This window comes from Neomonachus schauinslandi, chromosome 9 (genome assembly GCF_002201575.2).
Source record: "Neomonachus schauinslandi chromosome 9, ASM220157v2, whole genome shotgun sequence".
NCBI classification, from domain to species: Eukaryota; Metazoa; Chordata; class Mammalia; order Carnivora; family Phocidae; genus Neomonachus; species Neomonachus schauinslandi.
Window position 1 is genome coordinate 85,561,632 of NC_058411.1, and position 26,553 is coordinate 85,588,184.

Sequence of the window (26,553 nt, forward strand, 5' to 3'; positions counted from 1 at the left end):
AGTAGTGCTATTAATAGTGATAAATTAACAATCTTCTTAGAATTTCTCATGATAAGCTGGTAGTGTGTAGAATACATGGCTACCTTAAATTCCCTTCTAATGTCTCTCGTTGCCTGAAGCCTCAGTGGCGTCCCACTGGAAGAGCAACTTTCCAAGACTGTCATGAACGCGTTCTTCCCTAGGGCTTGTGTGGCAAGTAGGTGCTTCTTTGGGTCCTGGTGATAGAAACACATATACATGTGATTAGTGTTTAAAGAATAAAAAGGAACTCATCCAGTTCCTAAGGGGGAGAAAAAGTTCAGAAAAATCAGTAACATTTTTTTGAGTACCCATCAAACACAAAAGACCTTACTCAGGCTTTTGGGTGTGGTCCCTCCCCCAGAAGAGTAGAAAACATACCTTATATCTTCAAAGAAATTGCGGAGGGGCTGATTTTTAAAAAGCAGAAGATACATTACCATTTAAAAAGCTCCCAGAGGGAGATGCCTGGGTGGCTTTTGGTTTCCACTCAGGTCTAGATCTCGGGGTTGAGGAACTGAGCCTCACTTTGGGCTCTGTGCTGAGTGTGGAGCCTGTTTGGGATTCTCTCTCTCCCTCTCCCTCTGCCCCTCACCCCCTCCTGCATTCTCTTCGCCTCTAAATAAATAAATAAATAAATAAATAGCTACTAGCCTAGCTCCCAGAGGGACTTAGATTCTACATTCAGCCTATGGCAGAAGTTTTCCCCATTACCATAATTTCTTAGGAATCCTTTTGTCCTCAGAGGAGGGACAGACAATACTAGTAACCCACAGCACCTATGACAACTATGTGCTCTGCACAGAACTTTTCCAGAGGTTGGTGTCTCAGAGTTCCCCTTAGCACTTGGTAGGAAAGTTGACCATTTGAGAGTAGAGAATAAAAGAAACGTGTGAAAATATTTCGATGTATATAAGTAGAGTGTATAAAAGGGAATATGATGTCCAGCCCTGTGTTTTTCCTTTCCTCTTCCTCCTGGAACTAGTTTGAGTATTTGTTATCCAATTAGTAGAATTTGCAGATCTGAATAGAAGTTTCCTTGTCTGGGGGCAACTGGGTGGCACAGTCGGTTAAGTGTCCCACTCTTGGTTTCGGCTTAGGTCTGATCTCAGGGTCTTGAGATCAAGTCCCAGGTTGGGCATGGAGCCTGTTTAAGATTCTCCTGGGGCACCTGCATAGCTCAGTTGGTTAAGCATCTGCCTTAGGCTCAGGTCATGATTCTGGGTCCTGGGATCGAGCTCCATGTCGGGCTCCCTGCTCAGCAGTGAGTCTGCTTCTCCCTCCCCTGGCTCTTGTGCTCGCTCTCTCTCTCCCTCTCAAATAAGTGAAGTCTTCAAAAAAAAAAAAATTCTCTCTCCCTCTGTCCCCACCACCCCCCTTTAAAATAAGTAAATAAATATTTTTTTTAAGATTTTATTTATTTTTTGACAGAGAGAGAGATTGACAGCGAGAGAGGGAGAAGCAGGCTTCCTGCAGAGCAGGGAGCCCGATGCGGGGCTCGATGCGGGGCTCGATCCCAGGACCCTGGGATCATGACCTGAGCCGAAGGCAGATGCTTAATGACTGAGCCACCCAGGCACCCCAGTAAATAGATCTTAAGAAAAAAAAAGTTTCCTTGTCTGTCCAAAGGGTGATTAAAGCTGGGGATTGGAAGCTTGGCATTTCCGGAGAGGAAGAAGTGGCAGTAGTTCTTTTGCAACTTTTAGACAGTGGTGAGAATTCTGTCCCTTTGTCTTTAAGCATTATATTAACAGACTTCGACTTTTTCTTTCAGCATTTTATTCCAGAGAAAGAGAGGAGTCAGGGATGAGTCCAAAGTTTTTAACTTGAGCCACTGGAAGGATGGAGTTACCTTAACGAACTAAACAGAGGCAGACACTCAGGGAAAAGCAAGTTTTGGGGAAAAGATCAGGAGTTCAGTTTGGTATGTGTGAAAATTGAGATGCCTATTAGACATCCAAGTAGAGACACTGAGGAGGCAGTTGGATCTACGAGTGTAGACAAGTCAGGGCTGGAAATAGAACTATGAAAGCCATCTACACACATGAGACTCCCAAGGGAGAAAACGTGGATAGAGTGTAAGACAAAGAGCCAAGACTGAGCCCGGGAGCACGCCTGCCTTTAGAGTCAGACAGACAGGAGGAACCAGCTGAGGACATTGAGGAGTAACGGCCACGGAGGGCAGGGGCGAGCCAGGAGACTAGGGTATCTTGAAAGCCAGAGGAAGGAAGTGTTTCAAGGAAGAAAAAGAAAGTGATCTACTGTTGAGAACACTGCTGATGGGCAAGTGAGGATAATGGAGATGTGCCTTGGATTTTACATACTGGGAGACGTTAGTAACCATAACAAGGGCAATTTATGTGGACAGGTGGGGATAGAGGCCCAAGTGAGTGGGTTCAGGAGAGAATGGGAGAGAAGTTGTAGGCATGGGGATAGATGATTATAGTGAGGAATTTTTCTGCAGAGGGAACAGAAATAGAGCAGGAAGCTAGAGGCAAAAGTGAGGTTGAGTGCTGTTGTTGTTGTTTAAGTGGAAGCCATAATACCATATTTGTATATTAATGGAAATGTCTCGTAGAGAAGGAAAAAAAAAATCAGTGTATCAGAGAGAGGGGAGAAATTGCTGGAGCAGTTCTCAGAATATCTCACAGAACCTTGTGCCAAAGTTTGTTCTCATTCTATGCACAATGAATGCCAGCAACTCTGGTTATAGAAATAGTTTCTGCAGGGACAGAGTAGAAAGCTATTTGAAAGCCTCTGTCTCTGTATCCTGGAGCCCAAGGACAGGGTGTATGGACGAAAATGATGACCAATAGCTCAGCTTTGGCCCAAGGATACATATTTCTGGGCATCCACACAAATACCACCCAAACAGTGTAGGTTAGAATAAGACCTCACGAAAACAGATTTCATACCATTTGTGATCATCTGAAGGGACAAAATCAAAATTTTCCCTTTTAACTCAGAGATACTGTTTTCATAGAAAATTAAGGCTGTTTAAAAAATTATATGGGAAATTTTGCATCAGTTTTTTAAAGGTTTCAGACATTATCTTCAATGAATATGCAAATAATAAATTTCAATTTAAGTAGCACCTTGTGGTAAGCCCATGCTTTCTTATATCAAATCAGTTCATTTTTTCTCTTATTTCACCGAAGTGCTCCTTTAATCAATGTTTTCTTGGCCTACTTTGAATTAGTACACTATTACCTTAGAAAATAATAAAATTGCTGTTTATGTAAAAATAGTCTATTAGTCTAATTTTTAAATAACTGAGAAAAATTTCTCCACCAGAGATATGCTTTAAAGAAATTTTAAAGAATTGATCCCCTCCTAAGCTTTCCTTACAAAGAGAAAATCAGTTCAGTCACAACTTTTCATTATTTTCCACCAATTCCCCTTACTGGCAGAAGACAGCAAATGCATACCTGGAGAGTATGGGGGTATAGCCAAAGTGGCCAATAAAATCCTAACATTCTTTTGGAGTCTCCCTTTCAAATATTAAAAAATCATATGACTTTTTCATTTCATAGTATAGTAATACTATATTTTAGAATATATTTAAACATTTTAAGTAATCATTATGGGGGAAAAAAAGAATTCTACTTGTCTCATTGGCTCAATGAAGAAGCTGATTGTCATGGATTCTGTCCATGTCAGAACATTGGAATGAGCTGAGGGTCCGCCTACACTAATACTGGATTCATCATCTAGCTAATTGCTCTTCTCAAGTAGTTCTTTCATGAAAAAGGGGGAAAGAAATGAGATATAGCTGGGGAATGATGTGATTAAGAGAGTTTTTTGGTTAAAATAGAGATTTGAGCATGAACACTTTATTTTCTTTTTTAATAAGGAAAATAATCCCTATCTGAAGTTTGTTGGAAGGGTCCAATGAAATGAAGCATGTTTTGTACCCAGGATGATGCCTAGCATATTGTAGGCCCTTAATAACAGGCATTAATATTCATGTATGTTCACCACTTTTTTGGTAAAAAACAAGAGAGTTTGTGTTTCACATGTTACTTTGGTTTAGGTTCTTAAACTAACTTATTAAAATCAAGATTGTACCCCTATTGAGATGTTTTGAAAATTGTTAAATAAATCAGAAGTTAACCAATTGATCAAGATTTTAGAACTTGAATAATTTTAATTTTGTAACTTCCTCAGCTTCCCTCCTTCTGCACTGGGTTCTAACTTACTTAGTCTGTCTTCACATGGGAGCCACTTTTTCCCTTAGGTCATTGTCTTTTTTAAAAAGATTTTATTTTTTTATTTGACAGAGAGAGAGAGAGAGCACAAGCAGGCGAGCAGCAGAGGGAGAGGGGGAAGCAGGCTCTCCGCTGAGCAATGAGCCCCACGCAGGACTTGATCCCAGGACCCTGGGATCATGACCCCAGCCAAAAGCAGACGCTTAACTAACTGAGCCACCCAGCTGCCCTTTCGTTGTTTTTTTAAAACCATAATACAATCCTACAAACGATTGTACAAATGAATCACACAAATCATACACTGATTTGGTATATTAGTGAGCTTATTTTTATTCTTATTAGTTTTCTTAGTGTGATTTTTTTTTTTCTGTAAGTCATACTTGAAGTGACCACATGACCCGGCAATTCCAACCCTATTCCCAAGGGAAATGAATATAGCCACACAAAAACTTGTACACAGATGTTCATAGCAGCATGATTCATAATTGCCAAAAAAGTAGAAATGGACAAATAAAATGTGGAATATCTATACAGTAGAGTTTTACTTAGCTATAAAAAGAATGAAGTACTGATATGCGCTACAAAGTGTATGATCTTGAAAACATTTTGCTAAGTGAAAGAAGCCCACTACAAAGATCACATAGTGTATGCTTCCATTTACGTGAAATATCCAGAGTAGACAAATCTCTAGAGACAGAAAGTGGATTAGTAATGGCCTGGGGCTTGGAAGGGAAATGGGGAGTGACTGCTAATGGCTACGGGGTTTCTGTGTGGGAGGATACTTTATAGTCTATGTCTGATAATCTGATACCAGGAGTCCCTGTGGATATGTTTCTATTGAATGTTATTTGCTGAAGGGGTCTTTTCTCCTCCTGCATCTATTTTCGGATGTATGTGGGACTTTGTGAAATTTTATTTTTAGAAATAATTTGAAGCCTAGATGGATGTTATATTTCTTCAAAAAAGAATTCTGATTGCTTTTTTTCATGTATCTCAGAGTACTAGCAATCAAGTACCATCTTAATGCATTAGGAGGCTCGAGATTTTCTGAGCTACAGAAAATTTGAAGAGCTTTCTGGGCTACAGATGATGGGAAGATTTTCTGGGCTACAGATGATTGGAAGCCGGGCTGAAGACAGTGCAAGGGCTGGTTTACTTCTACCTCACCTTAATTCCTAGTGTATAACCAGTGTCATGCTGAGCCACATGGGAGTTGAGGCAAAAGAAACATCAGTAATACTGATCCTATCTTTATTTTAAAATTTGATGTTTTGTTCATCATGGATTTTTCATTATTTTATTAATCAATTTTAATAATACTGCATTGAAGTATTATTTATATGGATTAGCAAGTTTTTGGGCCCCCTGAATTTTGTGTCCAAGGTGAGTACTTCACTTACGTCACTGTACTCCCAGCCTTGGGATTTTTACATCCTAGAAATCTGAAGAGACAAAGCTGTGGGTCCCCCCACAACTTCCTATAAAATCACATAAAGATTTTAGGGGTACTCCCTCAATTTCCTCTTTTATCATGCAATTTAGGATTAATGGTCTAAAGACTTCCACACAATCCGGGACTGGAGTGGATTAAACATAAACATTTATCTTCACTTTCCCCCTGAAACTGCCCTAAAATGATAGTTGCAGAACAACAAGATCAAAACTCACCAGGACGAAGAGAAGGGAAAAGAGAAAATAGTAAATGAGAGCTGTCCACACATTTTTGAGAGACAAGATAGCTGATGGAGGAGTGATATCTGATCCAATAGCGGGGTGCAGGAAGCAGAGCCCGAGTGTCTACAGAGATAGACAATGAAAAGTGAGCCAAATTCACCCCACAGAACCCCACAGAAAATATGTTGTTCTTATTATCAGCCTCCAAGGAGAGGCAAAACAACCTGTATTCATATGTTATGGTCTATAACACACATGTATGGGATCCCCTCAGGGATGTTGAACTCTCCCATGTACTGTCAGTCTGGTCAGGTGGGACCAAGATCTAATACAACTGGACAATATTTCAGTACACTATTTTGGGGATATTATGATTAATTCAGAAACTGAGGATTAAGCTAAAAGCAACCTTACTAAGGTCATAAATCATATGACTGGGGGATGATCAGTTTAACTTCAAAAAAATCCAGGGCCCCACACAGACAGTAAAATTTGGGGGGATTGCACAAGCTGGAGCAACCTGTGGCCTACCACAGACAACTAGGAATAAATTGTCATTGCTTCCCACCTCCCAGACTAAACTAGAAGCTCAACACCTGGTGGGCCTACTTGGCTTTTGGAAAAATCATATCCTTCACTTAGGAATAGATACTATTAGCTGAAATCTAAAATTACCTGGGAAAAGGCATCTGATTTAGGCTCTGAACAGCACCAAGGCTTCTTAGAACTGCAGAAAGCTGTAACTAAAATTATTCCATTAGGACTATCTGATCCTAAAGATGAGATTAAATTAGAAGTGTTCTGCCTGCACTCATGTCAACTGGAGTCTCTGACAAAAGTCCATGGCCACTGATCAGTGGTGACCTCTGGGTTTTTGAACTAGAAAAGCACCAATTGCTATTCTCCAGTATACTCCTTCTAGAAGACAGTTATAGGCTTGTTACTGACCGTTTATGAAACAGCTCCAAAAACTGAAGGATATAAGATTATGTTAAGACCCGAAATACCCAGCATGTCATGGGTAACGTCAGAAAAGCACTCCAACGTGGAGGACAATGCCCATCCTAATATGGAAATGGAGCATGCTACTATGAGTTTCCATGGGAGAAACTTATGTTCATAAGCAAGTAGCCTCTTTTCCTGTAGGACTGACTATGGAGCTTTCTGAGAAGAATTTGCTTACTGTTATGTGGCCCCTGCTGAAGCTAAAACTCATAATAAAAGTTGCCTTATTGGGGCACCTGGGTGGCATAGTTGGTTGAGCATCAGACTCTTGGTTTTGGCTCAGGTCATGATCTCAGGGCCGTGGGATCAAGCCCCGTGTCCTTTCTGCGCTCAGCAGGGAGTCTGCTTGAGATTCTCTCTCTCCCCCGCCCCTTCCCCACTCACATGCACACACTCTCTCTTTCTCTCTCAAATAAATAAATCTTAAAAAAAAAAAAAAAGCCTGAGCATGGATCAGGAGGATAGACTGTACTGTGAGGGTTAATTCCTGCAGGACTAAAATTGGCCTGCACCGCTTTACTAGAATAAGAAATGTACCCACATAACCCTGACATCTGGTCAAGGCATAAAGTCTACAGATGATTAGTGCTGCTTTGTAACCATGGATGGGAAGAGTTTCAGGGCAAGCTGTTGGCGTTGTTTATTGGTAACAGTGATATTGATGGTTTACACCTGGTCTGAGACACCCAGAGGGTTCTGTCATTGGAGGTAGTTACATAACAAGTATGTGCCCACATGACCAACAGGGGATGAGAAACACCGGTCATGACTCCATCTTGAGCTTCTTGGTTCTGAGATGGTCCATGTCCACACTGGTGGTTCCTGATCTGAGAAAAAGTGTGTGTAGATGGCCCCTTACAGAGGGATTACAAGTGGAGCTTGGGCTTGGCTGCCCTGAACCCTTTGCTCTGAGGTAGCCTTTGGCTGTGATGCATGTCCTTACTTTAATGCTGTTGCTATATTGTATCCTTTTTCTGCAATAAATTATAGATTTTATGCATTGTAATTTTGAGTCTGATGAGTCTTTAGCAATCAAACCTCATTTAACTGTTACCATTAGTGCAGTTAAAAATAGTGTATTTCTTTATATTATTCCAATTTCTCAAAAAAAGGATCCTATGTATTCAAAAAGTTGGCCAAAAAAATCTGTGGTAGTGTATTTTTACATTCTCCGGCACTATTGGGTGGTATTCCTATGTAGAAACAAGTTAACACACTGTAGTGATCAGATTTATGAGCTTTATTTATTTTTTTAAAGATTTTATTTATTTTTAGGGAGAAAGTAGTATCACAAAAATCCGTATGAGGAGAGACATTGAGAGGAATGGTCAGTAAGACCTGACTAATATCCACTAGAAATAGCACTGGAGAGGTCAGATCAGGGATATTAGTACATTGCGGTGATAAGGTAGGAATCAGATAGCAGGAGATTGAGAAGTAAATGAAAGGTGAAAAAGTGGAGATAGTAGATGTATTCTTTCTAGAAGCTTAGCTCTAAAGGAAACTGAAGTTGCCAGAAGAATAGTTTTTATTTTGAAATTATTTGAAGTGTGACTATTTGCTAAGGGGAAAAAATAACATGCACACACACACAGAGGAATCACAAGGATGATGATAATTGATACAGCAAGTTCCTGAAGGAAAGGATAGGTGTATGGGTTAGACCTGCTCAGAAGGTTTACCTCATTTTCTGTAGCAGTGAGAGAAGTGTCTCTTTGTAGAGGGTCGAGAAGTAAAGACAAGTGATGAGATGAAGCCTACTTCAAGATGAAGCTTAGCTATAAAGGCGAGGAGAGAAAGGACTTCAACCAGAGAATGCAAATGCAGACCAATCTGCGGGGGATTGGAGCAGAAAAGCTGAGGGAGCTGACACTGGACTGCCTTTATTTTCTCTGTGAAAAATGAAACAATCAGATCAGATAAGAGAACATAGTGAAGGTTTGGAATAGGCACTGGGGATAATGTGGAGGGGTTTGTAATAGAACTGCTGAGCAGTATTTAGACCTGGGAATATACACCCTATGTGTGCACCAGTCCACATGACTCTGTGGACTTCTTGAGCAGGATTTAGCCTCGGTGTAGAACTGATAGGTGTTCCTGTGGTGGGCAAAAAAGGACACCAGAATACAATGGAGCTAAAGGTGTTGTCATGGGCACGGGCATAGGGTGAACCTGTGGCTCATTTCAGAACACGTCTTCCCCACCCTACGACCCCCTCTCCCAGATTTCTCATGAGTCCAAACATATAGCATCTTGAGAACAGAGACTCTCTTTCTTTTCTGGGGCCTAGGATTAGTCCCTTATATTCAGAAGACATTCAGATATTTTTGAATGAATGAATTAATAAAATTTGGTGGCGCCTGGGTGGCTCAGTCGGTTAGGTGTCCACCCCTTGGTTTCAGCTCAGCTCATGATCTCAGGGTCGTGGGATTTATCCCTGAGTCAGGCTCTGTGCTCAGCATGGAGTCTGCTTGAGGATTCGCACTCTTGCTCTCCCTCTGCTCCTCCCCCATGTGCTCTCTCTCTTTCTCAAATAAATAAAATAAATCTTAAAAAAAACTAATAAAATCTGACTCTGCTAAACATTTCTGAATAAAGGTATTACGTTTAAATCATTTACTGGGGATGAATATATTATTTCAGAGCATTAGAATTCTGTCCCTAGAGCTACATTCTTTTTTTTTTTTTTTAAGATTTTATTTATCTATTTTACAGAGAGAGACACAGCGAGAGAGGGAACACAAGCAGGGGGGGTGGGAGAGGGAGAAGCAGGCTTCCCGCCGAGCAGGGAGCCCGACGCGGGGCTCGATCCCAGGACCCCGGGATCATGACCTGAGCTGAAGGCAGACGCTTAACGACTGAGCCACCCAGGCGCCCCCCTAGAGCTACATTCTTATAATTTACTTATGCTTAAAATAATTGGACCAAACTCTCATGAAATCCATTCTGTAACATAAAAGTTTATTAGAATAAAAATACATGTACAATCCAACACTAAAATTATTTCACATTGCATGTAGGTTTTACCTCCATTAGTTTTTTTTAATGCTCTTAAGGTCTTGCTTGAAATAATTTGCACATCTGTAAACCAAGCTTAGATTATCAAAGATGCAACATATCCATTAGATACTGGACATCAAAATTTAGGATCGGAACTGATGGTTATAACCTATTGCACTAAATACTTCTGTAAAATTTGGACAGAGAAAAAAGAAAACTAAATCATTTGAAATGAGGTAAGTTGTATGAAAAGGTTTTTAGTAGCAAGTGTCACCAATGTTGAAATAAGAATATTAAAAACATTCATGGAAAATTCACTTAAAATGTTTGCATAGTCTAGATTATTTTTTAAAGACAAAAAATTAAAAATTACCAAAATTCCTCATTAGAAAAAGAGACAATTATCTGGTTCTGCTTAAGATCTGTGTACATTTTAAATCTTTCTCTCATTTAGAAAAAAGAAGTGACACAAACATTCACAAGTCTTAGAAAAAAGGAAAAAATAATGAATATTAGGACCAACATTTCAAGCTGCCTTTTGGAAAGAAAATTAAAAACAGAGGTAGACGGTTAAATATTAGTGGCCGAGTTACTCAAACAACTAACTTTCGTTGGTACACATTCACCAAATGTTTACACTTGAAGCCAAATAGTAAATGAATTTAGGAGGAGACAGTAAGACCTAGCACAAGTTATTTCCTTACATCAAAGAAAAGTAATAAAAATAAACCAGGCTTAAGACCCCTGTTAAGGATATGATTGTTTAAAGCACTACAGTTCATGCACTTTTTCAACTGGGAGAGTGAACCTTATCCCTAAGCTTCCTAGATTTCTTGGAGGCCAAGCCACCAGCGCCATCAGGCCCGGTCAGTCAAAGTAGGACTGCAGGGTGCCTCGGCGCCGGACATCACAGGTCCAGCAGTGGAAGCCTCCTCCCAGGGAATTGGCATTACGGATATTAACCTTGATGGTACTGATACCTGCATCAAAAGAGAGACATGTAGTCAGTTGGATGGACTCCCAAGGAGATTCTCCCATAGGAAGTAAGCCCAAAGATGGGTAGGAATCCTGTGTCTGTAATCCTCAAGTCTACCTGAACCCCAAACAGTCTTTCAACTGTACTGTCACCAATTATATTTAATCTAACCTATTCCACTGCTAATATAAAGTCTTCACCAGAAAGTCAGCAGAGACTGTGAAGTCTATTTTGTTTTGCTGACAATGCACAAGTCAACGGGTTGGATGAGTGGATGTGTCTGACGGGATTAACTTTACCACCTTAAGAAAACAATGGAACCGAGCTTATATTTTAATATGCTGGATTGTATGCTCATTCAGGTACTAAATCTATTCAGGCGAGTAGTTTAATCTGGCATCATTTTGTACTGATGTGCTTGTGATGATGTGCATGGCCCAGTCAACCAACTGTATTTAGAAAGGAATCTATTGTGTTCAGCGTAACAGGATTTTAAAAAGAAAATCTATCCTCCTCCCTCAGGGAATGCATTATTTTGAGGGGAAATACAGCTATAGAGTCACTAAAGCTTCCGGTGGGGTAGTCAGGGAGGGGAGGCAGCAGGGGCCATCAGAAAGGACTTTCCCAGGAAAGCGAGACTGAGCAGGGCTTGGGGAAGTAAGAATACAGTGTGGAAGGGGTAAAGAGTGGGCTTGGGATAAAGAGTGGACTTTTAAACACAAGTATGTTTCCTGGTAGACAGATGTATCTATCTTATTCAGATGCCTAGAGCCATTTTAATCCTGAATTGGAAAGGTTCCAGTTGCTTGATAAAGTTTGCTTTAACAAGTTCCCTGTGTCTACAATTATAAAATAATATTATGAATCACATATCTGGTTCTTAATAATATTTTAAGTTGAGAAACAATAAAATCTTAATGGACAAAGAAACTGAACTAATGCAGTTGGGCTGTTTCAAGGAAGTCAGGAAAAAAGTGGCATAGCATTAGAGGTCAAATCATTAGATTGGGCTCAGTCTAAAACTGACAGGCCAATCCTTTTCAACGGACACCACATTAAAGAGGGATGGGTCAAAGGGGCAAATCATTTCTTTTGGGTAGTATACCTGAAATATAAGACATGAATCAAAGCTTGACTCACTTTCAACAAGTATATACTTCCTGGCTTTATTTGACACTTAGGATATGTCAAGTATGTGAAGAGTGATAAACATACATACTTCTGTACTCTATGTCCTAGCCATATGAAAATCCTTTCTTTCAACACTTCCCTCAATACTGTCAGAATAACTATTCAATAAATTTTGAATATCAGGATAAGCAAATTCCCACCTGAGTAAAAACCAGTTCTTAGTTCAAAACTGAATGATTTACTGACACTGTCTACTGCATTTCATTACTTGGTTCATTGTGCTTACCACACACATTAAGTCACTTCTGTATCTGTACCCTTAGATGTCCCTTAAAATATGTAATGACAATTAAATGACTTTTAAAGGACCCTCAACAATTCAATTTCTTACTTGTGGAAGGACTGAATAATCTCTATGCTCATCTACAAAGGGGGTAGTTCTTCATACGTGGGCACCAAGAGGTTAGATAAGTCACAGAAGATTGATATACTTATTGCTAAGGGAGGGTCTGAGGAACCTGGGATGCATCTCCAGCCCTTTGGGATTATGATTGTTAACAGTAAAAATACTGTGCATCTACGAAATAATGTGGTACCTCTAAAAGGAACAGAAATTGAATTAGATAAATCATACGTCAGACCTAGCAGGTAATCTCTTTAGTTCGTCTGGTTTAATACTTTCATGCATGACACCACGTTTCGTTTTTGTACATACCCAGTTTTTCAAACATCTTTTGAATTGGGACTTCATTGGCATCCACCATGACACGCTTTTCATCTAGCATTAAGACATTCATGGAAAGCCATTTGGATGACATCCAGAGTGGGTGATCTAAAAATGGTAACAACGGTTAAATCATGTCCACTATCATTTTTGTTTAAAGCAAGAGTTCCAAAGTGAAGAATAGTAAAGTGACACTTCCATTCTTTCAGTAGTTCACTTTCCCTATGGAATTTCATTTTAATCTTAAGACAATTTATCTATAAATGTTAGGACTCAATCTATACCCATTACACATTTGGATTTCACCTTGTTTTCTTTAAAAAGTCATTCCTTGCTTTGTGATGTTGCTTTATACTGATTTTTCCCATCTTCTCTTTTTCATTGTCTATGGAAGTAGAGGTTGCAAACATAATTCCCAGCCTTGTTCTTATACCTATAGGCCCAAGTGCTAGTTTACTCCTTCAGGGGAAACGTTTTCTGTCAAGTGCTAAAATTGGGGCTGCTGTCTATGGATGCAAGATCCTCAGTCATTGAGGCACTCATTTGAGGCTCTGAGCATACAATAGTAAACACACCATCTGGGATGACTGGTACTGGAGGAGTAACTATGGTCCATCCCGCTTTCTTGAAAAGATCAATCTGTAAGACAAAAACGAACAAAAAACCGAAAAACAAACTCCAAGGAGGTTTAAGTCTATATATGCTGTTATAATCATATTTAGTCTCTGATAGCTCTTATGATTAATAATTCTTTTTGAGACACTGACTTCTCAACTGCCAAAATAAAAAAATTAAATTTCCAAACATTTGAAATTATTTTGTCTGAATCCAAATTAGAAATGTACCTAAAATCCCCATATTACCAGGTTAAAATTTAAAAAAGTAACAGAAATGTTAAAGCTTTTAAAAATATTCTCATGTTTTATTTAGGTTTCAGAGATCTTAAAATACAGAAGATACTTTCCTTGACAAATTCGCATTAAAGAAAAGGAAAATATTTCCTATTTAGCTACTAAGGAAACAAAAATGTGACTGTGTTAAACCCATAGTCCATCCATTTCATAGTCCATCACTTTGCATCTCTACCACAGCATAAGGATAGATGCTAAGGGTGTATTCCCAAAGAACCATAATTGTCCTTAGTGACCTACTATCACCCAGCCATCCCTATGTTCACATACTCAGTTTATCAATAAATTATATTAAAATGAAACATCAGATAAGTAATCTTGGTCATTGGGTATAAATATACGGGATGGAAATGAACAGTGACATGGTAAAATAGTCATTTTTAAAAGGTGTACTGCAACTTACCAAATAACACAGAATCACTCACCGCCCAACTGAAAGGAGGAGGGAAGGAGGAGAGGTAGGAGGCTGCAGGTGATAGGGACAGACTAGCTGCAGTGTCGTGGCTCTGCTCCTCCCTGAAGGCTGGGGCTGACCAAAGGGGTCCTGACCCACCGGAGAGGGAGGAAGACACCCACTACCCAGGGGCATTGCCCAGCCATGCAGGGATCATTCTGTCTGCAACTCAGCTGCTGTGGGATCTTGGCTGCAAGCTATAGGATAATATACTCTGTTCGATAAAAACACACACAGACACACAAACTGGAGGCTTTGAAAGCAGCAAGCAAGGAAAGTCAAAGTCTGATGACACTATACTAATTATCATGGCTACAATGTACATTTGTGAGTTCTGGACACCTTGTAGTAAATCCACCATAAGCAATCCAATGCTTGATTATCATAATGTTGAGCACTGCTGAATTTGTCATCTAGAACCATTAGGAACCATGGAAGTGCTTAAAATAAGCACGGTAATTACTTCAGTTGCTAGACTCTATTGCTTCTCCAGAGTCTTAAGAGCTCCCTTACCTGATGACACGGTCGGTCAGGGTTGGAAAGCACAAGACCAGGTCCAATGATATTGAAGGTGGCATCAATATGCATTGGATTGGGATCTTTAAAGGAGATGATATGCACTCTGTAGTCTGGCGCAAGATGCCTCCGCATCCATTCAATGCCCAGATAGTTTGTAACCTGAAAATGAAAGGAGGACGAAATTCTATAGATTTGGTTCTATGTAAACATAGAACTAAAAATAGTCAGGATGAAAATATTTTCATAAAATAAATACAACAATGTACAGGTAAATAATAAATAAAAATATAATAATAAAGTGTGGAATTTAAGAGGCAACTTTTATTGACCTGGCTTCTCTGTGCAAAAATATCTCTCCCAGCTCTAATGAAGTCAGCAGCATCAAAGCATGGCTCGAACTCAGTCGTCACAAATTTTCCCTGAGCAGCCAATCTGTGTCTGTCTTCTACAGAATGGATAGGGTAATTCTAATTGGAACAAGAATGAATACATACAAAGGGAAATTACTTATGGGGCATTCATTACTAAGAGAATTAATTCAACATCATCATTTCCCAAAATAGTACTACCCCGTTTTAGACTAAAACATGCATGGGGAAGATGTAGGCCCATGCTAACTAAATCAAAATAAACTGACAACAAAAACCAAAAACCAAAAACTGGGCATGACAGCAATTTCTTGATACTTGGAAGGAAATGGTACAGCGATAGTAATAATTCTGAAAATATTCATGACCCATACATTGATTTATGTAGCTAGCTACAATACTGAAAGTCAACAGGATGAAGTCATTCTGTTCTTTTAGAAAAGGAATTTGGTCCTGAGCCTAACTCATACCATAAAATGAGATGCCATGCACCCCTTGCCAAAATTGATTTGGTGTGGTGGAATGAATTCATTACTTATTTCTGTCTTTCAACCCCTAGAAGAAATTTTGATCTTTTGAGTCTTTCTATAAATGATTAAATAATAAGTGACCTAAGAAGGAATATATACTTCCTTTTACTGTGAATTTAGCCTGTAGACCACATTGTTTCTCTAGAAGAAAAGAATGGAGTTCAGTTGAGTGACTTTTCTGTTTCTACTACAGAATAGCTATGTGCCTTTAGGAAAGTTTTCCTCCCAGTAAGGGAACATTGATACTCCTCCCTCAGAGGGTTTTGTGAAGAATAAGCAGGACTGACGATGTATAAAAGCACTTAGCTCAAGACCTAGCACATGGTAAGCACCAGGTAAGTGTTAGCTATTACTATTACTCTTATTATCACAAATATCATTTACTCTTATTTTCGTCATAAAACAATCATTTTTTATTTTTTTGAATGAAGGTGATGTTCTCAGTTTCTCAAATGCATACTAAGTACAAGGTATCAGAGAATCTCTATGTCATTCTCTGGATTATTGAGAAAAATTACTAATAAACTCACCTATAATTAGGGTCTTACCTGGTCATAAAGCTTATCACCCATTGTTGGCTTGGGAGCCGTTGTCCACTTGGCGCCACGGTGGAAGTAGTCTTTGATAATTGACCGGTATGCACGGTACTCGAAGAAGCGGGCACGCCATGCCATGGGAGCCTCGATAATCTCATTTCCCACAACGATCAGGATGTCTCGAGGCATCGCACCATATAAACCTGTCAGACCAAAAAGTTCCACAACAACCTCAGTAATGCTAATTTCCAAGACAGAAGAGTTTATATAATAGGATCCCAGGTTTTGGTTAAAAAAAATTGCAGAAAACCTATAGGAATGTGTATGCGTACATTTATATGCAAATGGAAAAAGATGGAGTGATACATACTAGATTATTAGCATGAGTATTTTGTGTGGGGATGGCAAAGAGAAGGAAGGAAGGAGGGAGGGAGGGAGGGAAGGAAGGAAGGGGAAAGGAAAGGAAAGGAAAGAAGGAAAGGAAAGGAAAGGAAAGGAAAGAAAGAAAGAAAAGAAAAACGAAAGAGAGAAAGAAAGAGGAAGAAAAGAAATGAAGCAATAAGGTCCTTGTTCAAAGAGATCTAGAACCACCAAGTTTTCATGTTTTGTAAGCTCCTTTCTTGCTACATAGAAACAGAGTTCCTCAGGGAATATCAGTAGCACAAGATAAAAATTGGGCCAAGGATCATTTCCAGAACTGTAAATTAGAACACTGAATTCAGGCACAAGAACAATCTTGTAGCAATGTCAGTTAAAACTAGAATGGGAATGTTTCTGTTCCCCTCTTAACTTCTATACTTGAGGAAAATGACATAAAATCCACTGTTTTATGAAAGGAAATGATCATAAGGTTTAGAAAAACTGCTTCTTTCAAGAAGATTCTGATTTACAATGGAGTTTAGAATATGGACATCTTAATCATATCAAAAAGAACCAATCTGTTCCTAAGTAATCTTTAAAATTTTGAAGGATTATTAAAAGAAAGGAATCTCTGATAGATTATTTGAACTTTCTCCTTACACATTAAGAAAGATATTAAAAAATAAGACACTAGCAGTTTAGGTATCCAACATCACTTACCCGTAGACTCAAAATCAGGAGTTTTATACTTCAACGACCAGTCAATGGGGTCAGGTCTCCTCACTGTTACTCCTTCCATTTTTAAAATATTGCACATCTCTTCAATGTCAGCAACAGCCTTTTTCAAATGATCTTTGGGAAAATAATGGCCTCCGTGCTTCTGGTAAAATGACCAGTACTTTTCATATGTGTTGGCCTAGAAGCAGGAGAAAGTAAGCGAAATACTTAATTGGAGAAAAATACAACTCATGATAAGGTCCTAGGCAGTGAACAATGATTTGTATAGCTTCTTTTTTTTTTTTTTTAATTTATTTGAGAGAGAGAAAGAGAGAGAGAGCTCACGAGCAGGGAGGAGAGGGAGAAGCAGACTCCTGATGAGCAGGGAGCCCAATGCAGGGCTCGATCCCAGGACCCTGGGATCATGACCTGAGCTGAAGGCAGACACTTAACCGCTTAACTGACTGAGCCACCCAGGTGCTCCTGATTTGTATAATTTAATGGAAATGAGACTAAGACTATGTCTTGTCTACTGTTGATCCCCAGCACCGAGCATACTGCCTCTCTGAGAAGACACTCAATTATTTGTTGAATGAAGAATTCTAAATTTTCTTGATGTTTTGAGACCTTTTGCTCCCTTTGCCTGGGGTCTTCTGCCTTGCCGTTCACAGCATGTCTGCCCTCAGATGGGCTTGGAGTCTTCTTGGACCAGTTTTTACTGGTCCTTCATAGACAAAGCTTCATAGACAAAACAGGACATAGGTACTCTGTTAGATAGTCTCAACAAAATCAAATAAGAGAACAAACAAAAGAGCATAAAGAGGATAAAAGCACATCTGTACTTAGATAAAACCATGTGCTACCTACCCATGCATCCCAGAATTCTGTCTAGAAAACAGCACCGCAAGATACTCTGTAGGAAAATAGGACACTGCCCCCTTAAAATTAGGGACATATTCTCAAACATTCTTTGTTGCTCTTAAAAATCCATTATTGATTTTCTCATTCAAAAGAATTAGCACTTGGCAAAATTATGCAGCAGGGCAAATCTGCCTCTGGTACTTCCTCGCCTTCCCTGCAGACATGCCTCCCCTCCCGTCTTTCCAAATTCTCATACCACTTCAAGTCCTTTTGTCATCGAAGGAAGTGATCCAATAAGTGAATTCACACACTTTTGGCAGCTGAAAAAAAGCTTAACATTTAGAAAGTGTCCAAGGGTGATACGCATTTTAAAAGACAACTGAATGAAAACCAATTAAATGCTTTAAAAAGGCTCAATTTGCCAAAAATGACTGTTGAAATAGGGCAGGCAGAACAACTGTAAAATATTGGTTTTCAAAAATATAAAAATGTAGAAGGATTCTTCATTCAGATTGTTTTGCATATGCCTAAGTTCTCAATTTACAGAAATACATTGGGAAATGTAGACTATATATATGGATGTAATTTATCAAGACAGATGAGGCAGAATTCCAATCAGAAGATCCAAACGCTAGGAAAAAACCTTGGACTTTCATCAAAAGACTGGCAAAGTGATATACATTTATATATTTTAAGTTTAAAAAATATTTAAAGCAGGTATTTAAAAAAAAATACTTCCTCATATCATCGATTAACTGACTACCAGTCCCGATCATGTCAGATAAGGTTTCTATCACAAATCAGACAATTTCAGATAGTGGTTAAGGGCTATGAAGAAGGGAACTGGGTAATGAGAGAGTGTGTCTAGATGTCTAGCCCAGGAATGTCAAAGACGATGTCTTTTCCAGGTTTTCTGTCTCTACTTCCATTTCCACCTCAGTCTGATAAATTCAAATATATGGAGGCAGACCTGCCTCTTGTTAGTTCAGTACCTAGGTTCGCACCAGTAAAAGGCTGGAGCTGAGCCTGCTGGTGAAGGAACAAGAATCTGAAAAACACGTCTTTAACAAACATGGAGGATGCCAGTGAGGCTCTAAAACGGGTCGGCAAACTAAAGTCCACGGCCAGATTTTTTTTTTTTTTTTTTTTAGTAAAAAAAATACAAGTTTTGGGAACACAGACACATTCATTTACATACTGTCTGTAGTTGCTTTTGCACTACAGTGGCAGAGTCGAGAGGTGAGTGGTTGTGACAGAGACTTAGGGTCTGCAAAGCCTGAAATGTTTATTATCTGGCAGAAATAAGTTTGCTGGTCCCTTTCAACATTATTGGTTAGTTGCTTTACTTTTGAAGATCTACAGGAAAACAACAGGCTCAATTTCTGGCCTGTGACAAATATCATCAGAATCAAATTATCAGTATTAATTTACGTAGTTTTTAAGATCAATCTACTCTTTTTAAAAACAAAAGCATTCCACTGTTTTCTACCCCTAGGAAATCCAGCAGCAGCCCCCGGGAGAAGAGGATAATAATGAGTCTTTATATTCCTCTCAGACACATCATGGTACTACCCCTCCATTCATTGCTTCCTCCTTCTCATGCCAGGCACATCGCTTACAGTCCGCTAAAGGACAAGAAGCCTTTGAAACTTTAAAACTGATTCCAGCAGATGCACAGCCATGCTGTCTTGCCAGACACATTCCAAAGTATTCTGTGTAACTATGCAGAATGAAGCTCGCCTTGGTAAATATGAACTAAACTTTCCTGGGGGAAAAAAAAGCTATTTGAACAAGTGTGAATTTTCTTATGTAACTCATACCCTGTCTGGCTAAGGTTGAACAAAGTCCAAATGATCAAGGCACATTACATTTTCCAAGACATAGTTAGGAATTATTTACACTTCCTTTGTAACCCTGCTAAACGAGTTAGCAATTATTTACCAAGTGTCTGCAAGATAAAAAACACTACATTAAATGCTTAGCATATGATGTTTTTAATAATCTCTTGCAGAGATGTGGCTGCACTCCTAGAAACTTTATAGTCTTTCAGAGCTTAAAACCCCTCGGGGTGGGGGGGGGGCTGCCAAATGAATTTTAAATACTGTCTTTGGAAGGCTATGAAATATCAATCGAAACTTCTTATTTATCCAGCTTAAAGCGTATAGTACATTAACCTTGGGTGACTTTGTATCTTACAAAAGGTCCTTTCTTAAGAGCTTTATTTTAAAGAAAAAAGCAAAACAAAAAGCACATATTTGGTGGAAAGTATTCATTACGTTTTACAGAATAAAAAGCTACATAGCTTTTAAAAACTGCTTCCCAGGGCGCCTGGGTGGCTCAGTTGGTTGAGCGACTGCCTTTGGCTTAGGTCATGATCCCAGAGTCCTAGGATCGAGTCCCGCATCTGGCTCCCGGCTCGGCGGGGAGCCTGCTTCTCCCTCTGACCCTATCCCCTCATGCTGTTTCTCTCTCTCTCAAATAAATAAATAAATAAAATCTTTAAAAAAAAAAACTGCTTCCTGACAACTACAGTCCTTACTCCCATAAAATTCCTCTAGCCTTTATATCTTCCAACCAAACTTATGCTCTAATTGCCCATAAGCAGTTTAATACATTATTTTATCTTTCATTGTTCCCAAGCTGATTAATACATCTGTATCATTTTTCTCTATCAGTAAGGCCTTGCCTTCTAGGGGCCATGCATGCCTTTACTTTTCTCTCCCTCATTACCTAGTTTAGCATGTGGCATAAAGCAGAAATAACCAGAAAAATGAATGAAATCAATACTGCTAATACGAGTAATATCTACAATCATTGCACTCCCAATGTACTTTTGTAATGTAAATCTAGATCCATACAACAGTAAAGAAGTGTGGTTCTGTCCCTTGAAATACTTAGCATATAACCTTTTACCTTCATCTTTAGTCTTGTTAGGTAGATAGCAAACCTCTTAATATCTTCACTTTATTGAGGCCCAGAAATTTGTGGAATCTTGCACAAAGTCAAAGAGCTACTTAGCCAAGACTAGCATCAAGCTTCTTAATCAAATACATAATTCAGTCCTGGTCTCCTGACTTCAGCCCGGTACACTTTCTACAAATGACAGAGAACTCAAAATCGTGTCTGAGAATCATGTCGGTTTCCATAAGATTACATAGTACAAAAGTCAACAATTTTATAGACAAGGAAAAGGATAAGCTATTGCTTGAATTTGAAATTGAATTCCAGCCATTTAAAATGGTTAGGGATGGGACTTCTTTTCAAGAAAAGACTTAAAAAAGATCATGTCTTTTTAAAACACATGGATGAGGGACGCCTGGGTGGCTCAGTCAGTTAAGCGTCTGCCTTCGGCTCAGGTCATGATCCCAGGGTCCTGGGATCGAGTCCCGCATCGGGCTCCCTGCTCCGCGGGGAGCCTGCTTCTCCCTCTGCCTCTGTCTCTCTCTCTCTCTCTGTCTCTCATGAATAAATAAAATTTTTTTAAAAAAAAAAGGAAAAAAATAAAATAAAACACGTGGACGATACATAAATTAATCTGTTCATCAAACGTCAAATATCAGAACCAGAGGTAGTTTCAGAACAGTTAGAAGTTACGACTTTTTCGGGCGCCTGGGTGGCTCAGTTGGTTAAGCGACTGCCTTCGGTTCAGGTCATGATCCTGGAGTCCCTGGATCGAGTCCCTGGATCGAGTCCCGCATCGGGCTCCCTGCTCGGCAGGGAGCCTGCTTCTGCCTCTGACCCTCCCCCCTCTCATGTGCTCTCTCTCTCTCTCTCATTCTCTCTGTCTCAAATAAATAAATAAAATCTTAAAAAAAAAAAAAAAAGAAGTTACGACTTTTTCTATTACCCTGCCTTCGAGGTCTAATTACAGAGTCATTTTCTTCGAGAAGACTTCCTAACTCTCCCGCATTTGGTCATTGCTTTTTCCTTTACTCTTCTGGCATTCAGTTTAACGGCCAGGTGGTTGGCATAAGATACTTAGCTTTAGTCTTTGTTTCTAGACGAAGATCTTCTCTCTCTGAACAGAAAGCAGGTCTTTTGTGCTGATACCTCTGGAGCCTGGGTACAAGGTAGGCAGCATTTCTGATGATGATGGCAATGATGTAACAGAACTTATTTCCTTAATCCATGTTATAAATAACAATGTAAATATTCTGGAAGAATTTAAGTACAACGAAGATATATTTCTAACCCATTATTAATGGAAGCTCAGGCTGTGTCTGCAATGTGGATGACACTTCCTTCTGAACCTGAACACCAATCCACTGAGGCCCAGCCTTAGGAGTCTGAAAGATAACACTAGGAGTTTTCAGAAGAGAGATATTACTTGTTGCCAGGGAAACCCTGGAAGGTTTTGGGGAAGGGACCATCAGACCTCTGTGGTAGTAAGAGGGTAGGTTTAAACTACGGACAAGAGAGGTACAGGAACATAGGTGGAAGGAGTCCTGAGTGGGAGCACAGACATGAGGGTTGTTTGGGGAACACCTCTAAGATGAACTAGTGATTGAAATGGGGAGTCCTGGAAAGGCAGACAAGAGCCAGATTGTGAATGATCTTGAAATACCGTGAGAACTTTATCTGAGGTGGTGGCAGGGGGAGGGGACATGTAGAAGAATGGGAAATAGAGGAATATAGGAGCAGGATGAGCAACGTGATCCAATTTTGTTTTTAAAAAAAGCACTCTCGTGGCACCTGGGTGGCTCAGTCGTTAAGCTGTCCGCCTTTGGCTCCAGTCATGGTCCCAGGGTCCTGGGATTGAGCCCCGTGTCCGTGTCCAGCTCCCTGCTCTGCAGGAAACCTGCATCTCCCTCTCCCACTCCCCCTGCTTGTGTTCCCTCTCTTGCTGTCTCTCTCTCTCTCTGTCAAATAAATAATTAAAATATTTTTTAAAAAATAAAATTAAAAAATTAAAAAAGCACTCTCACAGAAGCTAGAAGGTGGTTTGGAGAGAAGAACAAATGAGGGTAAGCTGTGATAGTCCAGGCAGTGGATATGATCCTGACCTAAGGCAGCAGCAGAGGGATGGAGGCAAGGTTGCTTTTGATAAAGGACTTGTTAGATCTTGGAGGATGGATGTGGAGGATGTGACTGAAGGAGAAATCAAAGATGACTCCTTGATGTTTCAACTCTAGTAAATAGGAATGCCAAAATTGGAAAGGAAGGACTGAAGAAGGGTCCAGTATAGCAGAGTGGCTGACAGCTAAACTCAAGATGTGCCAAGCTTGAGGTCCCACGGCAATACCCAGCAAGGAGTTTAACATGTTGATCTGGAGAAAGATCTGGACCAGAGTGGAGGTGGGACCCGATGAGCTAAGAGAAGAGGGCCAAAGTGAAATTCTGCTAAACCCTAACATTACAGTGAAGGAAGACGTGAACAACAGTGAAAGAACTAACATCCCCAGATGAGGTCTGTCAGAATCTGGAGGAAGGAATTATTTGTGTAAATAGTATGAAACACCAGGGACGCCTGGGTGGCTCAGTGGGTTAAGCGTCTGCCTTCAGCTCAGATCATGATCCTGGGGTCCTGAGATGGAGCCCCACTTCGGGCTCCCTGCTCAGTGGGGAGCCTGCTTCTCCCTCTCTGCAGCTTCCCCTGCTTGTGCATGCTCTCTCACTCTGTCAAATAAATAAATAAAATCTTTAAAAAAAATAAAACCCCACAGAAATTTCAGGTAAGATAATTAAAATCACCACTGGATTTCAGAGGTCTGGAGTAAGCTACAGTGAAAGCAGTTATAGAGGACAGTGGGAGCAGAAGCCAGCCTGCAGAAGGTGAGGCGTGAACCCCCTTCAGACATGTGAATTCCCTTACTTTACCTTCACTTCCACGGTAAACGGTGGAACACAGGCATTTTCTGCTCTGCCCACTATCACTTCCTCTAAGGGGTCCCATTCGTTGTAAGAGGAGACGGGGCAGTCCTTGGGCAGAGGATCAGTGGCCTTATCATCAGCTGCACAGGAATTCCGGGAGGAAGCAGTAGCTGCGTGGGTGCTCTGGAAAGTTCGCTGCACCCATCCTGTTAAGGTTCTTCCAAGCTTCCAAGAACAAAGAAAAGATTACTGCATAGTCCTATACAGTACTTTCGGGGAAGAGGAGGTAGAATGAAACCCAGCATAACGTAGACATTTAAAATCCTTTAGGAGAATGTAAATCAAGATGTTAGTTACCATATAGGTGGGCAGTGGGGCTATAGTTTTGCCTTCTTGTTTTTTATAAATTATCTGTTTATTTGTTAATTGGCATAACTTTCTAAAGCCCCTCAGAGGATTTTATCCCTAGTGACCACCCCCATTTATATCTCAGAATGGTTTACTGCAATTAAGTTTTAATCAAGCTTTAAGCAACCCTTCCGTAGATGATGGATCCCCCATTCCTAGAAAACCACAGAAAGCTGCTCCATATCTGCCTGCCAAGTCCAGCTGGAGGAAGAAGTCTCCTTTCCCCCTTCAGTATTAAAAGTCACCAATATTAGACTTTTTTTTTTTTTGTCCAAATTAAAATGTAGAAGCATATGTGAAGAACCTTATCTTTCAGAATAATCAGCTTCAAACTAAAAATTTTGCAGTGCTAACACACACTTCCCACTCTTTGGCACTTCAGTTCTGAGAGTGACCAAGTGCCATCGGCTCCAATTCACAGATGGTCCATAGTATCCTAGCCAAGACAGAATTAACCCAAATTTAAACAGCCAGGAAAGAGGACTTCAAAACAGCCCTTTGAAAATCCAGGACCTATAAAATCTACAATAGGGAGGTCCCTCACCCATGGGGCAAACCTCAAACACCACCCACACCCCACACCGCACCCCCGCGCCCAATCTCTCTCCTACTCTGTTAAATGCCTTACGAAGGAGGCAGGAGGGGAGCCAGGGTGGGGACCAAAGCAAGAGGGAGAGTGACAGCTGTTCTGGAAGCAGTTGCCAGGAGGGAGCCAAACTGCCCTGCTATTCCTGTCCCAGGAGCTAAGGAGGGTCTGCAGGCGCACGCTTACAAACCCGGCAAGCGGCGGGGCGGAGGGGGGTGCGGGGGGAGAGGGAACACGGCCGAAAGTCTGGGTACGGCCTGAACTCGCTCCAACTCCTCTCTCGACTCAGGACTCCATGTTACTCTTGGAGTAGGCCTGCCTGCTCCCTCTCCGTCCCAGATTCCCACTTGGCCTCCTCTCCTGTCCATCCGAACCACACGCATTTCCCCGAAGGCTCCCCAGCTCTACGCCCACCCCCCGCGCCGAACCCCAATAATTCCATCCTTGTATTAAGAAGTGTCACTCTTCGCCCCCACACCCTCACCCCGGGCCGGAAGCCTCTTGGAGCGAATCGGGGTCCGACTGGGAGGGCGGCGCCCCCTGCAGTGACGGCCACCGAGGCCCGAGACGCGCAGAGCGCTACTGTACCCACGGGGTGTGGCCCCAATGCACCTCCCGCTGCCCCCGGGACACCGCCGAGCTCCCGGCAGCCAGCAAAGGCTCTTGAAGCTGAGCTTCCAAAGGGAACCAGAGGGACACTGTCATGCAATGCTGCCTGGGGAAAGCCAGGGAAGGCGAGGGGGACGCACGCGGCCGCCGGCCGAGGCGGGCGGCGCACGCACCCGAGAGCCGATGTAGTGCACCGCCTCGGCGCCGCGGCTCCCGCCGCGCAGACACCGCACCCGCAGCATCGCCCCGCGCCCGGCTTGTCCACGAGCGGAATGTTCCCGGTGCTCGGCCGCGTCCGTCCGAGCCTCCCGAGAGCGCGCCAGCAGCGGGTGTCGCGGCGCGCGGCCCCCGGCCTTTTGTAGTCTCGCCCCGCCCCGCCGCCTCCCGCGCGCCCCATTGGCTTCTGGGAACAGGTGGCGGGGCCGGGGGAGCGCAGGCCAGCGCTCCCCGCCGCCCCGAATTAGCAACCGTTAGGGGACTGCGGGTGGCGCCGGGTCCAGCCTCCGGTGTTTGCCTTTTTTTAGCTTGTCGGTCCGCCGACTGGCTTCGGCTACCAAGCCCAGCCCCCGTCCGCCGCAGGAGGCACCAGTGCTTCAGGGGAGGGAGGAGCAGCGACTTCTGACGAAGCAAGCTTAATAGTACGGGAAATGTGCATTGTTGGATGACAGAGGGAAGGCATAAGTACAATCACAGGGTTAAATTCGTCGGTATGCACGGACTCAGTCCCCTCATTTTGCAGTGAACGAAACCAACTAAAGTTTAAGCGGCTTCTTCAGGCAACACCGGGTTTGAGACTGGGGAAACCTAAGTCTGGAATTCAGGTTCTCTCTCCCCCGGGGTGCTGCACTTTCCACCCACAAGCCTGTTAGGTGTTTGGGGGAATACTAGACGTTTCAAATAGTCGTTGGCCATGTGTCCTGGCTTGAGAAACTCAATCATGGCAATAGAGACAGAAGGGGGCCAGGAATAAGGGACGACTACAGACTCATCTTCCCTGCCATGTCATGTATTTAAAATTTTATTTCAATTTGATTAGGGTACATTTGTTAGAAAAGTAGTACCCGAACAGTGCAAAACTAGAGAACTCGGTTTAACGTTTAAATACCTCGGAGGAAAGGGAGCAGAGAGATTTGAATATTTCATTTTG

General features: G+C 41.3%; 1 protein-coding gene across 1 annotated transcript; it reads right to left on the minus strand.

Annotated features, from left to right (window-relative positions):
* Positions 1-9,852: 9,852 nt before the first annotated feature.
* GATM (glycine amidinotransferase) lies at positions 9,853-25,798 on the minus strand. The gene is made up of 9 exons (XM_021695596.1): positions 25,580-25,798; positions 23,810-24,028; positions 17,135-17,330; positions 16,067-16,257; positions 14,950-15,087; positions 14,615-14,779; positions 13,312-13,375; positions 12,728-12,844; positions 9,853-10,885 (listed from the first exon to the last, which is right to left on the minus strand). Exons 1-9 carry the CDS (start codon positions 25,646-25,648, stop codon positions 10,773-10,775), a joined length of 1,272 nt encoding a protein of 423 aa, XP_021551271.1. The 5' UTR covers positions 25,649-25,798; the 3' UTR covers positions 9,853-10,772.
* Positions 25,799-26,553: the final 755 nt, after the last annotated feature.